The 12,557-nt window shown below is 35.3% G+C and overlaps 1 protein-coding gene across 2 annotated transcripts in view; it reads right to left on the bottom strand.

Annotated features, from left to right (window-relative positions):
* LOC126811164 (centrosomal protein of 164 kDa) overlaps positions 1-12,557 on the bottom strand; it is a 232,345-nt gene that overhangs the window by 33,939 nt on the left and 185,849 nt on the right. For both annotated transcript variants that reach the window (XM_056098523.1, XM_056098522.1), the window contains 8 exons: positions 9,518-9,661; positions 7,184-7,267; positions 5,891-5,959; positions 5,438-5,631; positions 4,955-5,136; positions 4,599-4,642; positions 4,345-4,409; positions 3,975-4,128 (listed from right to left, as the gene is read on the bottom strand). In XM_056098523.1, coding sequence (XP_055954498.1) covers positions 3,975-4,128; positions 4,345-4,409; positions 4,599-4,642; positions 4,955-5,136; positions 5,438-5,631; positions 5,891-5,959; positions 7,184-7,267; positions 9,518-9,661 — 936 coding nt within the window. The remainder of the gene's footprint in view (positions 1-3,974; positions 4,129-4,344; positions 4,410-4,598; positions 4,643-4,954; positions 5,137-5,437; positions 5,632-5,890; positions 5,960-7,183; positions 7,268-9,517; positions 9,662-12,557) is intronic.

Raw genomic sequence — 12,557 nt, forward strand, 5'->3', positions numbered from 1 at the left:
AATTAGGAAGAGAGTTATCGTGCCCCAAAGTATCAACCAATCAAATTGCTTATCTCTGCTTACCCTAAGCGGAAAATGCTCATCTTCGAACTCCATCAAGGCATTGACCTAATAAACACATACACCAAGTTTGAACATTCTAGCTCAATTAAAAGTTATCGTGTCCCAAAGCATCAACCAATCAAATTGCTTATCTCTGCTTACCCTAAGCGGAAAATGCTCATCTTCGAACTCCATCAAGGCATTGACCTAATCAACACATACACCAAGTTTGAACATTCTAGCCCAATTAGGAAGAGAGTTATCGTGTCCCAAAGCATCAACCAATCAAATTGCTTATCTCTGCTTACCCTAAGCGGAAAATGCTCATCTTCGAACTCCATCAAGGCACTGACCTAATAAACACATACACCAAGTTTGAACATTCTAGCTCAATTAGGAAGAGAGTTATTGTGTCCCAAAAAGTGTGACGGACAGACAGACGGACAGACAGACGGACAGACAGACAGACAGACAGACAGACAGACAGACAGACAGACGGACGAACCCATTTTAATAGTCCCCTGCTTTCTTCGAAAGGCGGGGGACAAATATATACTTAATACAGATGAAAACGATTTTGGTATGCTTGAAATACTGGTTTGGTCTTATAGTTATATATAATGTTAAGAAAAAACAAAAATAATAATACCATGTGATCTGATCGATACAATTAATAATAATTCACCTTCATCAATTTTACTATTTTTTTAAAAAAGAAAACAATAGAGTTATTATAAGAGTATAGAGAGAGAGAAATGGGGTTTAACTTCCACACTGTACAAAATTGAAAGGCAGATTTTGCCTGGGCACAGCACTATGGCCTACGTTTATATCGAATTACAACTGCCAAGGGATCTTTTTAAGTGCACACCAATGTATACACATTACCTCGATTAGACTGCTGTCCTTGTGCCTTGTCAGCCCCTCCGCCTGCACCACTGACAAGGGGAAACCGTTGGAAATGAATTAGAATAAACAAGCCAACAGTGAGGCTGATGTCCCCCACCGAAATCCCCAAATAAATAGATGACACATATTAAAAGTATCGAGCAATCAAACTGATTAATTAATCGCACATCTATTTTTTTTCAAAAGTATCGAGCAATCAAACTGATTATCAACTATACACTAAGTTTCATCACTCTCTATCAGATAGAATCAAAGTTATCTTGTCCCAAAGCATCGACCAAGGAAATTGCTTATCTCTGCTTAGCTTTAGCTCGATATGTTAATCATTGAACTCAGTCAAGACGAACATCTACATCAAGTTTAAACATTCTACCTCAATTAGAAGGAGAGTTGTTATGTTCCAAATTCTTGACCAATCAAAATGCTTATTGCTCCTTAGCCTAAGCAGACAATACTCATCATCGAACTTAGTCAAGGTATTGATGTAATGAAACTATACACCAAGTTTCATCACTCTCACTTAATTAGAACTAAAGTTATCGTGTCCCAAAGCATCAACCATTCAAATTGCTTATCTCTACTTACCCTAAGCAGAAAATGCTCATCTTCACACTCCATCAAGGCATTGACCTAATAAACACCTACACCAAGTTTGAACATTTTAGCTCAATTAGAATGAGAATTATTGTGTTCCAAAGTCTCGGCCAATCAAATTGCTTATCGCTCTGCTTACCCTGAGCAGAAAATGCTCATTATCGAACTTATTCAAGGTATTGATGTAATGAAACTATACACCAAGTTTCATCACTCTCACTTAATTAGAACTAAAGTTATCGTGTCCCAAAGCATCAACCAATCAAATTGCTTATCTCTGCTTACCCTGCTTACCCTAAGCAGAAAATGCTCATCTTCGAACTCCATCAAGTACTGCACATTGTATTTCACCTCAATAATGATGACACAGTCTTTACCATAGTGGTCTTCTGTCTTTGACTGAGTGGACTTCTCTATTGGTCTGAGTGGTCTTGGGCGAATAGTCCTTGGTCTGGGTTGTGTGGTTACTTGTATAGTTGCATTTTACTACATATGCTTACATTCGTATTTCGTGTAGCATATAGCAGATCATGACTCATGCTGGCATTACACAATGGGTTCTTTGGGTTGAATTCCTAATTGTTTTCAAATTTGAGTGAAGTCTGTGTCATTACAGACCCGGGACTGTACAGCGCAGTGGACGCTTACGGCTAGCCCCGGGATCCATTCACTTTTTTTTTTTTTTGAATTGTCTGTATGTTTGTGTTTTCCTGAGTATGATGTCCTGTCCGTGTATTTGTTTTTGTGTAAATTTTGTGTGGTGCAGTCCCCCTGCACTTACTATTAGGAGAACATCTTCATCAGCTTGCATTTGCAAGAAAATGGGGAAAATGTTAAGATATGATCCGATCCCCTTAACAAATTAACCAGACCTATTATTTTATTCTCTTTCTCTTTTTATTTGCTGCTTGTTTCTAAACATCACTTTCTTCAACAATTTTGGAATCGTGATAATGTTTCATACACAGTTTTGTTAACGTTGGTAACATGGAATGTGAGAAGTAGTAGCCTCTACAATACCCCAGTGAGAGTTTTGTCTGGAGTTCTTTGTCCAGCAAATCGGCATTTGTCTCCGGCACAAGCCTGCCATTTCCATCTAATTTGATCCACTGGTTAGCACATACCTTTAATATTTCCCAGCTTGTCTCAGTGAACGGTTTTAGCTCAGTGTTTTTAACAAAATGTACACGAAGTATGCAGTTTTACTTTAGCTATCCTTCCGCCATGTACCGTTAATAACAAAACGTAAACAAAGAGCAGGTGACCTTTCACCACACGACCTGTTGAACTTTTCGTCGTGTATGTTTGATTGGCCAATTATGTCACGTGATCTGTTTAAACCGAGTCACCGCGAAATTCAAATACAATTGCAAATTGACAAGTAAGCCCATATTTAATTTATATTTTCTATCAAACGTCAAAGAATTGATAAAAGAAAAGTTGTCTGACAATACAAAGTAATACTAGAAGAATTAGATGATGTAGTTTTTTTTTCACCTGAAAATGGTCGGGACGGAGAAACAGAAGCAAGCTAGCTAGAAATTTCACACCACGGCCTATTGGGTTATAAACTTACATTTCAAGTTTCATCAAAATCGGATAAAAATTGTGACCTCTAGAGTGTCCACAAGCTAAAAATGCAATTTTTCGTACAATTACGGGCCACAATCCATGTCATAATCCATGATGTTACTATCCAATACATGCCAATATGGAAAGGAACCGAGATCTTAGGGAGATAAAGCTATATTTGAAGTTTCGTTGAAATCGGATAAAAACTGTGACCTGTAGGGTGTCCACAAACAAATTGCGGACGGACAGACAAACAGGGGCGACGACAATATACGTCCACATGAAAATGTGGGCGTATAAAAACTTAAAGTGAAGCGAATGTTTTACAACCCAGTGCCACACAAAAGGAACGTAACTGTGTTTGATAATTTTAATGCGTAACATGGACTGATTTACGACTTGTAAGATTGAGACTAGAGTAATTAATGTACTAAAAATAGACACTCCATCAAGTCGATCGAAAGAAGCCATCGAACGACACGATTTCAAGTTTAATAATAGCAGATTCACAAAATAACATACTCTAAAATTTATTCGCCAAAATTTTCGCCAGTATCATCACTTTATTCGCCAATAAAAAGAATTGTCGTCATTGGCGAATGTCTAGGGCGGTGACTGAACCAGGGGTCATAATCCATGAAGTTATGGTCCGCTACATGCCAATATCGAAAGGAACCGAAATCTTTGGGAGATAGACCTATATTTCAAGTTTCGTCAAAATTGGATAAAAATTGTGACCTGTAGAGTGTCCACAAACAAATTGTGGACGTCCTGACAGACGGACGGACGTCCTGACAGATAGGGGCGATGACAACATATGTCCACATGAAAATGTGGCCGTATAAAAAGAAGCAAACCTCTTCTACCGATTTTTTGGCATCTTTTTCCATTTCTTCATTGGCAGCTTCTAAAGCCATCTTACGCCTTTGTAAAGAATGTCTTTGTTTGCGTAAAAATTCTTTAGCCTTATTGATGGAATCACTCTCTTTCTGTAGATGATCTCTTACATTCCTGATTGATGTAATATCAAGAATATTTGGTTCAACATATATGCTGATCAATATTTGTAGCATACAGACATTCAGTGACAAAGTAACATAGTTACTAATTTAAACACACAAGTAGTATCATTTATCAGAACTTTAAAATTATAAAATGTAAAATTGTTAAATAAGAGTCTTGAATTTGAAAACATCACATTATCAAATGAACATATATAATACTTACTTATCTACATAGTCTAGAATTGAATCATCATCACCAGAGAAAAGTTCATCATAAACTTCCTTTATCTATATATATATATATATATATATTAACAAAAACATGTGACAGAACTAACTATTACAGCTTTTATTAAATGGAGATTTTATATAAGCTTCCGTATGTTTTCAAATCCATTATATAAGTATTGTATAATAAATTAAAAAAACATTGTTTAAACTAAGGAACAGGATGTTATTATAGCAGAATATACTTACTTCACTTGAAATATGAACTGATTTAGATTTCTTTATATGGACATCTGAAATGAAAAATAAAATATATTGATAAATAGACTAATATGCAAAGGACATCACAATTACTATATTCGTAAACTAGTTAACTGCTTACTGGAATTGAGTAGGCTAGGATAATACAATTGTTGTTACTTTCATGTACTTGGCTTCTATAGAACTAAGTGTGCCGATTCGTGAGTCAATCGCTATCGTCTCTTGAAGACTATTACCCACAAACACTATTTCAAGAAGTTACTTTAATTTAATTTGCAAAATGTTGTGAAGGGTTATTTTTACAGTGGATGATGTATATGCCTATTTACTGAATTATAACTTACCTGGTAATCCATGTGATTCTGTATTTTCATCATCACTGAATAATGAATATGATGCTCTATTTCTAGGTTTAGGCTTAGGTGTTTCACATAAATCATCCATCTTTAATTTACCTGGTGAATCAACTTCATCATCTAATCTATCCTTTATATCTTCAAATTCACCTAATTTCTTCTTTAATTCACTAATAAACATTATCAAAATATAAAATTAATATTGTCAAACTTTATCAATCCAATTACAATTAGATATTCATTTCATTCAATATTTATTTCATTCAAGTTTTAATTTTGTTTAGATCAAAGAGAAAGCAGAGCAGGTTAACTGAACACACACAAGAAGTATGACCTAATTTTAATTTCATTGATGTAAACTCCTGATTATTGTATAATCTTTATATAAAACCTATGGGGTTTGTTATTGATGATCAATCTGCTCAATTTGCACTCACCAAATTGTAGGATAATTTAACAAAATCTACATACTTTAACTTTCTGGAATTCTGATCTTTAGCTATCTTTAACTCTAGTACTTCACTTTCCATATTTCTTTTATCAGATTTAACATATTCTAATTCTTTTCTCTCTGTTCTTATTTCTTCCAACAACTGTTTTCTTTCCTCTCTCATCCTAGCTAATTCATTGGTAGATAATGGTGTAGCTCGGTTAAAGAATGTCTCCTGTGCAAATAAAAACAAAACTCCTTATTATTGATTTAATACACAGTTGCAATGTTTAAGTTCACACACCTTGGGTCCTGAGAAATAATCTGGTATAATGAATTTTTTTAGGCTGAATTCATGAATTCATTTTGTTGATATTTCATCATCAAGCAAGATACCTCGTAGTTGTTTAATTTTACAAACAAATCCAACAGAATACAAGTCACTTTTCTCTAATTAGCTGTGTTCAATAATCTATTTCATATCAATAACTTACATCTTGTTCTTTTCCAAATCTATCCAGATCTTCTGAAAATACCCTCCTTTTGTCAGCTAACAACTTTTCCTAGCAACAGATAAAATATAACATGTAAATAATCAAAGCCATAAAGATATTTTTCATGTGAACACATAGATATAGTAAGCATTTAATAAGTTAAAATTCAATTATGTATACAGATGTATACATAGGCGTACGGACTCAATGACAGTTAGGGGGGCAGAACCTGAAATGCCCGAAAAAATTTCGGGTTTACAGACAGTGGCGCAGGTCTTCCTCAAGAGACGAAGAAGCGGAGCTTACCTTGTATGGACCCCCCCCCCCCCCCCAATGAAAATTTGGAATATTTGACGGCTGCAAACACATTTTCCTTCTATTTCAGCCCATGAACAAAGCAACTTCAAAGTGGTCTAATATAGCCTAATTAAGGTGGCTGACTTGAATTCCAATCAATCGTTTACAGTCCACAGAGACAAGACCGTTGGGAGGAAATTTTGAAAATTTAACTGCCACAAACGCGTTTTCCTGCTGTTCTAGCCTGTGAATACAGCAACTTCAATTTGGTCCAATATAGCCTACCGGGCTCACCGGAATTCCAAACAACCAATCAATCGTCGCAGGGTATGGGGGCCTCACCCTCCTCGACAAAATTTTGAAAATTTAACCACCGCAAATGCGTTTTCTGCTATTCTAGCCCGTGTAAGTAACTCCAATAGTATCCAATGGTTTTGTGACCGAAATCCCATTCTGAATTCCAACCATCCAATCAGACTGTTGCAGCTGCATTCACAAATAATAATCGATGCCCGAAAAATGTTGAACACAGTAGAGTGGCTCCAGACAAATTGTTTTAATCCATAGTTAACTCAGTACAAATTCCTGGTATTCAATTAAAAGAAAAGTAAAATTAGGGTTTTATTAGCGCTCGATGACAGTTAGGGAAGCAAAACTAGAAATGCCTGAAAAAAATTCAGGTTTACAGACTGCGGCACCGGTTTTCTTTGAGAGGCGAAGAAGCGGAGCTGACCTTGTATGGACCCCCCAAGAAAATTTTGGAATATTTGAGGCCGCAAATGTGTTTTTCAGCTATTCCAGCCCGTAAAATTAGTGTATTATTAGATTTCGAGCACTTTATTTGGCCAAGTAGATGACTTTACCCGTCTGCCCGAAAAGTCTGCTAGCCCGAAAGTTAGGAGGGCAGCTGCCCCCCTGGCTCGTACGCCTATGGCCGTATACAGCATATTTTTAATATTAAAATCTTTCCAAGTTCTATAACAAAATAGTACAAACCTGAGCTTCAATATTTTTCACTGATTTTTCTAATAGTAATTTTTTCCTATCTATTTCGTTGGATTTTACTTTAATTTCCTCTTCCTGTATAAACATAATAGAGTGAAATTTAAATATTTGAGTTCTGTAATCAAACAATTAACATAACATGAAAAGTAAAGTATAAAACATTATAAAACATGTACAAAAAATCATATAATTAAATAACTATCATATTATTTAATATATGCAAAAAATATTTTATTTCAATTACCAAAGTATGCAAAATACGTATGTAATTAATGTTTCACTGATTAAAATTTGTGTGCTTTTTACATGTAATACAAACATGTAACTTTAATGTCCGAACATTCTAACATTTTGTGCTACCCAATCTTGCACTTTATTGAAAGATTTTAATATCAAGCTTAGAAGCAGATTGAAAATAACATTACATGATAATATGTCAATTATTTTAATTCTAAACTACTGACCTTTACAAACCCAGCATAAATCATAAGATTTAAAATCCATATCAGATTGAGCAATGATCGATACACATATCTAATGTGATTTCTATAAAACATTTCTCAATCTGTACAAGCTGGTGATGTATAGAAGTGATCACAGATGTGTCACTATCATGTTTCTTGCCTATAAGATCAAACTGTATTTTTTTGTTATTGTTGTTTTAAAGCTTCATTTAATTGATTTTCTCTATAACTGGAAATCTTAATTATAACAATTAAGTTCACAATTTCATTCAAATGTAAATCATCTATCTTGTAAGATTACTAATTTAATTTCAAAAGACATTAAGATATCATTGTGATGTAATTTATTGTTTCAAAGTATTTGAGGTCACGTCAGCTATCCAAGAAATTTTAGACAGTAAACTTACACTGGAGATATGGTATTGTTTAGAACAGGGTTTTTGGCGCTGGAAAGTATGCGTATAGTTTACTTCCAAAACATTGTTCGATAATTGATAAAAATCGTTTAAGAATTACAAAAATAGTTTAGTTAGTACTATGGCTTAGTTTAATGGTAACAGATTTAGTTTCTCCGAGAGGCGTCCATTTGTTCACTTATCTACGGTGTTTACTTATTAGACGAGCCGTTCACTTTCCCGAGATATGTTGAAAGTCAACACACGGTTTACTTATCTACGCCGTTTACTTATAAGATGAGACATTGATACACATTGATTTGGGTTGTTGGATATGTGACATATATGACTAATTTCTACGTGCTGTCATTGGGCAAATCATGGGTCAATCACGTAGATTAACTTATTAAGTTTAGAATCACTCTTATTGGATTGATACATATCCCGACAGAGGAAAAGCAATGACTTCTGTTCAGGATTGGATTGATGAATTGTCCGATAAAGGATTAAGGCAGATTAACTAGTTAATCAAGGTAGGTGTATAGGCGGTATAACACGATAAATACGTTGATCACTACATTACCTAATCAATCCAGTGTATAATCAATGATAATCGGGTTGAGTGATAGTGATACACTCAGTAAACTATATTAATTTTGGAATTTTGAATATTATTCACCATGTCTTGATGTCTGATTGGGCATATTCCCGGTCGGACAATTTTGGGCGTTTGGAAAATAGCGTCGGACAAATCTGGAATATACGGGTGAAATCCCATCCCTGGACCACATGTACAGATGGAAGACTAGTTAATTCATTTGTGATTTAAAAAAGATACATTACCTGGGATGTGATTTACCGATTTCCAATTGTATAATTACCTGGGACGTGATTTACCAATTTTTGATGTATTTGTCAATGGTGGAATACTAATTTTATAGGATAATGGATAATAAATAATACTACGACCACGGTATGGGTGTGCATTTTTTATATTAACCTTTTTTATTCGTACTTCATATGTAAATAATCGTAATCAAAATGAACCGATCAGATAAACGGCTCCCAGGAAATTAAAAGGTTTATCTAATAGTTCAACTCCGTAGATAAATTAACCGTGTATTGATTTTTCAACGTATCTTGGGAAAGTAAACGGCTCGTCTAATAAGTAAAGGCCGTAGATAAGTAAACCGTGTGTTGATTTTTCAACGTATCTCGGGAAAGTAAATGGCTCGTCTAATAAGTAAACACTGTAGATAAGTGAATGGGTCGTCCATTTATAAATGTCTCTCGGAGAAACTAAACTCGTTACCATTAAACTAAGTCATAGTACTAACTAAACCATTTTTGTAATTCTTAAACGATTTTTATCAATTATCGAACGATGTTTTGAAAGTAAACTATATGCATACTTTCCAGCGCCAAAAAACCTGTTCTAAATGATACCATATCTCCACTGTTATTACCTCATCTTCAAATTGTTCTTGTAAATTTTCTTTTTTTCTGGCATAGACTTTCCTTATATCTTCTATCTCTCTTGCATGTTGTTTTTCTAGTTTTTTACGTTCTGTATCCAGAGTAGATAGTAGTTTCTGTTTCTCTTTTTTAATCTGTAAAAACACAAATATAAAATAATAGTTATCACTGAATGTTTTTAAGTAATTTAAGTAATCACTTTCTATGGATAATTATTACTGAATTAATATAAACATGTGACAAAACAAGAGATCTGAAAACAATCTTTATAATCTGTTTTTCAATATAAATATATAGCAATGGGTTTGTTTTGGCGAGTAATCAATATATTCAATGATATAGTAGAAGGCTGTGGTGGAGTGAAAAGTGACCTAAAATCTGTATTGATTCAGCAGCTGACTTAATATTTCATGATACAGTTCGTAATCTAAATTTGACAAAATCCAATACAAACATACATTACAACTTGGACATCGTGTAGTTGTGCTGTTTTAGCGGGAGTTCCTGAATTTAATGTTTAGTTTCAAACCATTGTAGGAAAATTGTTCAAATTCCTTGAGAATCATCAAAAAATATTGGATTCCTACTGTTGCGTAGTTTAAAATGGTTGATCTATTTTGAGATACAACTGTTTACTTACTAGCAGTGTTGAGTAATTAACAGACTAATTAATTGTAGCGATATAAACTGTGTAAACTTGAATGACATTTAGAAGTAGAGGTATAATATACATAATAACACAACTTTATGGATTTACTAACAGGTTTAACCCCTCAGCTTCTGGTTAAACCTGTTAACTCATGAAAGCTGTGCTATAAATATAACTTAACTACACAAATAGTTAGGTTTGTGTCTTTAAGCTTATCTTCTTAATAATATGGTAATATAACTAATTTTAATATATTAGGTATAATTAATTAGGTTGATCCCAATCCCCTCCTTCCTTATCACCATAATAAGCTAACCACTTATAACAAGTATATATCCCCATGCATCATCATTCACCATTCCTTTATCATATCACTTTTAAAATGATAAATTATAGTTCCACTGATAAATAGCTCTAAAATGTATGGAATGAGTTATTATGTTAAGTAAGTTAATGGAATGCTGAGGCGCTCCTTTAATATTTATCAGTGGAACTATAACTTATTACTTATCAGTACAACTATAATTTATTATTTATCAGTAAAACTATAATTTATTATTTATCAGTGGAACTATAATTTATTATTCATCAGTTATATACTGAGTGCCATGGAAAACGCATCACTTAGTTTTTCGTATAATAAAATGATCCTGTAAACATATCTTATTTATTTTGCTTCTTAATGTGAACAATATTCAAATGGGAACACATCAATAACAACACATTTGTACACTTACGGATGTTTAATCTGTAATCAACGGTACATTTTGCTTCTTAATGTGAACAATATTCAAATGGGAACACATCAATAACAACACATTTGTACACTTATGGATGTTTAATCTGTAATCAACGGTACAAAGTCAGAGGGGTCAAAATCAAAAGTATGACACAGATGTCAGCGCGCATAGGCGTACGAGCCAGGGGGCAGGGGGGGCAGCTGCCCCCTTAACTTTCAGGAAAGCTGACTTTTCGGGTAAAGTGACCAAAAAAATTTATTTCATCTACTTGGCAAAATAAAGTGCCCGAAATCTAATAAAACACTAATTTTACAGGCTGGAATAGCAGGAAACGCGTTTGCGGCTGTAAAATATTCCAAAATTTTCTTGCGGGGTCCATACAAGGTCAGTTCCGCTTCTTCGCCTCTTGAAGAAAACCGGCGCCGATGCCTGTAAACCCGAAATTTTTTCGGGCATTTCTAGTTCTGCTTCCCTTACTGTTATCGAGCCCTAATATAACACTAATTTTACTTTTCTTTTAATTGAATACCAAGAATTTGAAAAGAGTTGACTATGGATTAAAAAATGTTGCCTGGAGTCACTCTACATTGTGTGACATTTTTCAGGCATCGATTATTATTTGTTAATGCAGCTGCAACAGTCTGATTGGATGGTTGGAATTCAGAGTGGGAATTCGGTTACAAAACCATTGGATACTTTTGGAGATTACACGTGCTAGAATAGCAGAAAACGTATTTGCGGTGGTTAAATTTTTAAAAATTTTCTCTGGGAGGGTATACCCCCCGAACCCAGCGACGATTGATTGGTTGTTTGGAATTCTGGTCAGCCAGGTAGGCTATATTGGACCAAATGGAAGTTACTGTATTCACAGGCTGGAATAGCAGGAAAACGCGTTTGTGGCAGTTAAATTTACAAAATTTTCTCCACACAGTCCCATCTTCGTGGACTGTAAACAATTGATTGGAATTCGAGTCAACCACCTGAGGGGGGGGGGGGGTCAAGGTAAGCTCCGCTCTCTTTGCCTCTCAAGGAAGACTGGCGCTCTCTGTAAACCCGAAATTTTTTCGGGCATATCGCGTTCTGCCCCCCTAACTGTCATCGAGCCCATACGCCTATGGTAGAATGTGTGTCCTCCACAGGATCTTACGCACGCTGTGCAGCAACGTCGCATGGAATTTACCAATGTTTGAAAGAAGGCCTGGGGCAAATTGTTCCATTCTTGGACAAGAGCAGCTTCTAAAGCAGCAATGGTGTGCATCTGTGGTCTCCGATACAAACGGCGTCCAATCTTATCCCAGACATGTTCTATCGGTGCCATGTCCAGAGACATGGCTAGCCAGTCCAAGACATTGATGCTGTTAGCAGCCAGGTAGTCCAAACTAAAACGGGCGGTATGCATACATGCATTATCCTGTTGGAAGTGCTGAAGTTGTGGGTGCGCTCGAAACATCGGAACAACAATTGGTTGCAAGACATCATCACGGTAGGCTACAGCATTAACGCGACCCCTGCAAATGTGTAGGGCGGTCTGGTGATAAAATGTGAAGCCTCCCCACACCATTACACTTCCCCCACCCCATCGATTCGTTTCAAAGACGCAGCAGTCTGCAAGACGTTCCCCAAGAGGTCTCCACACACGTT

The sequence above is a fragment of the Patella vulgata genome, chromosome 2 (genome assembly GCF_932274485.2).
Source record: "Patella vulgata chromosome 2, xgPatVulg1.2, whole genome shotgun sequence".
NCBI lineage: Eukaryota > Metazoa > Mollusca > Gastropoda > Patellidae > Patella > Patella vulgata.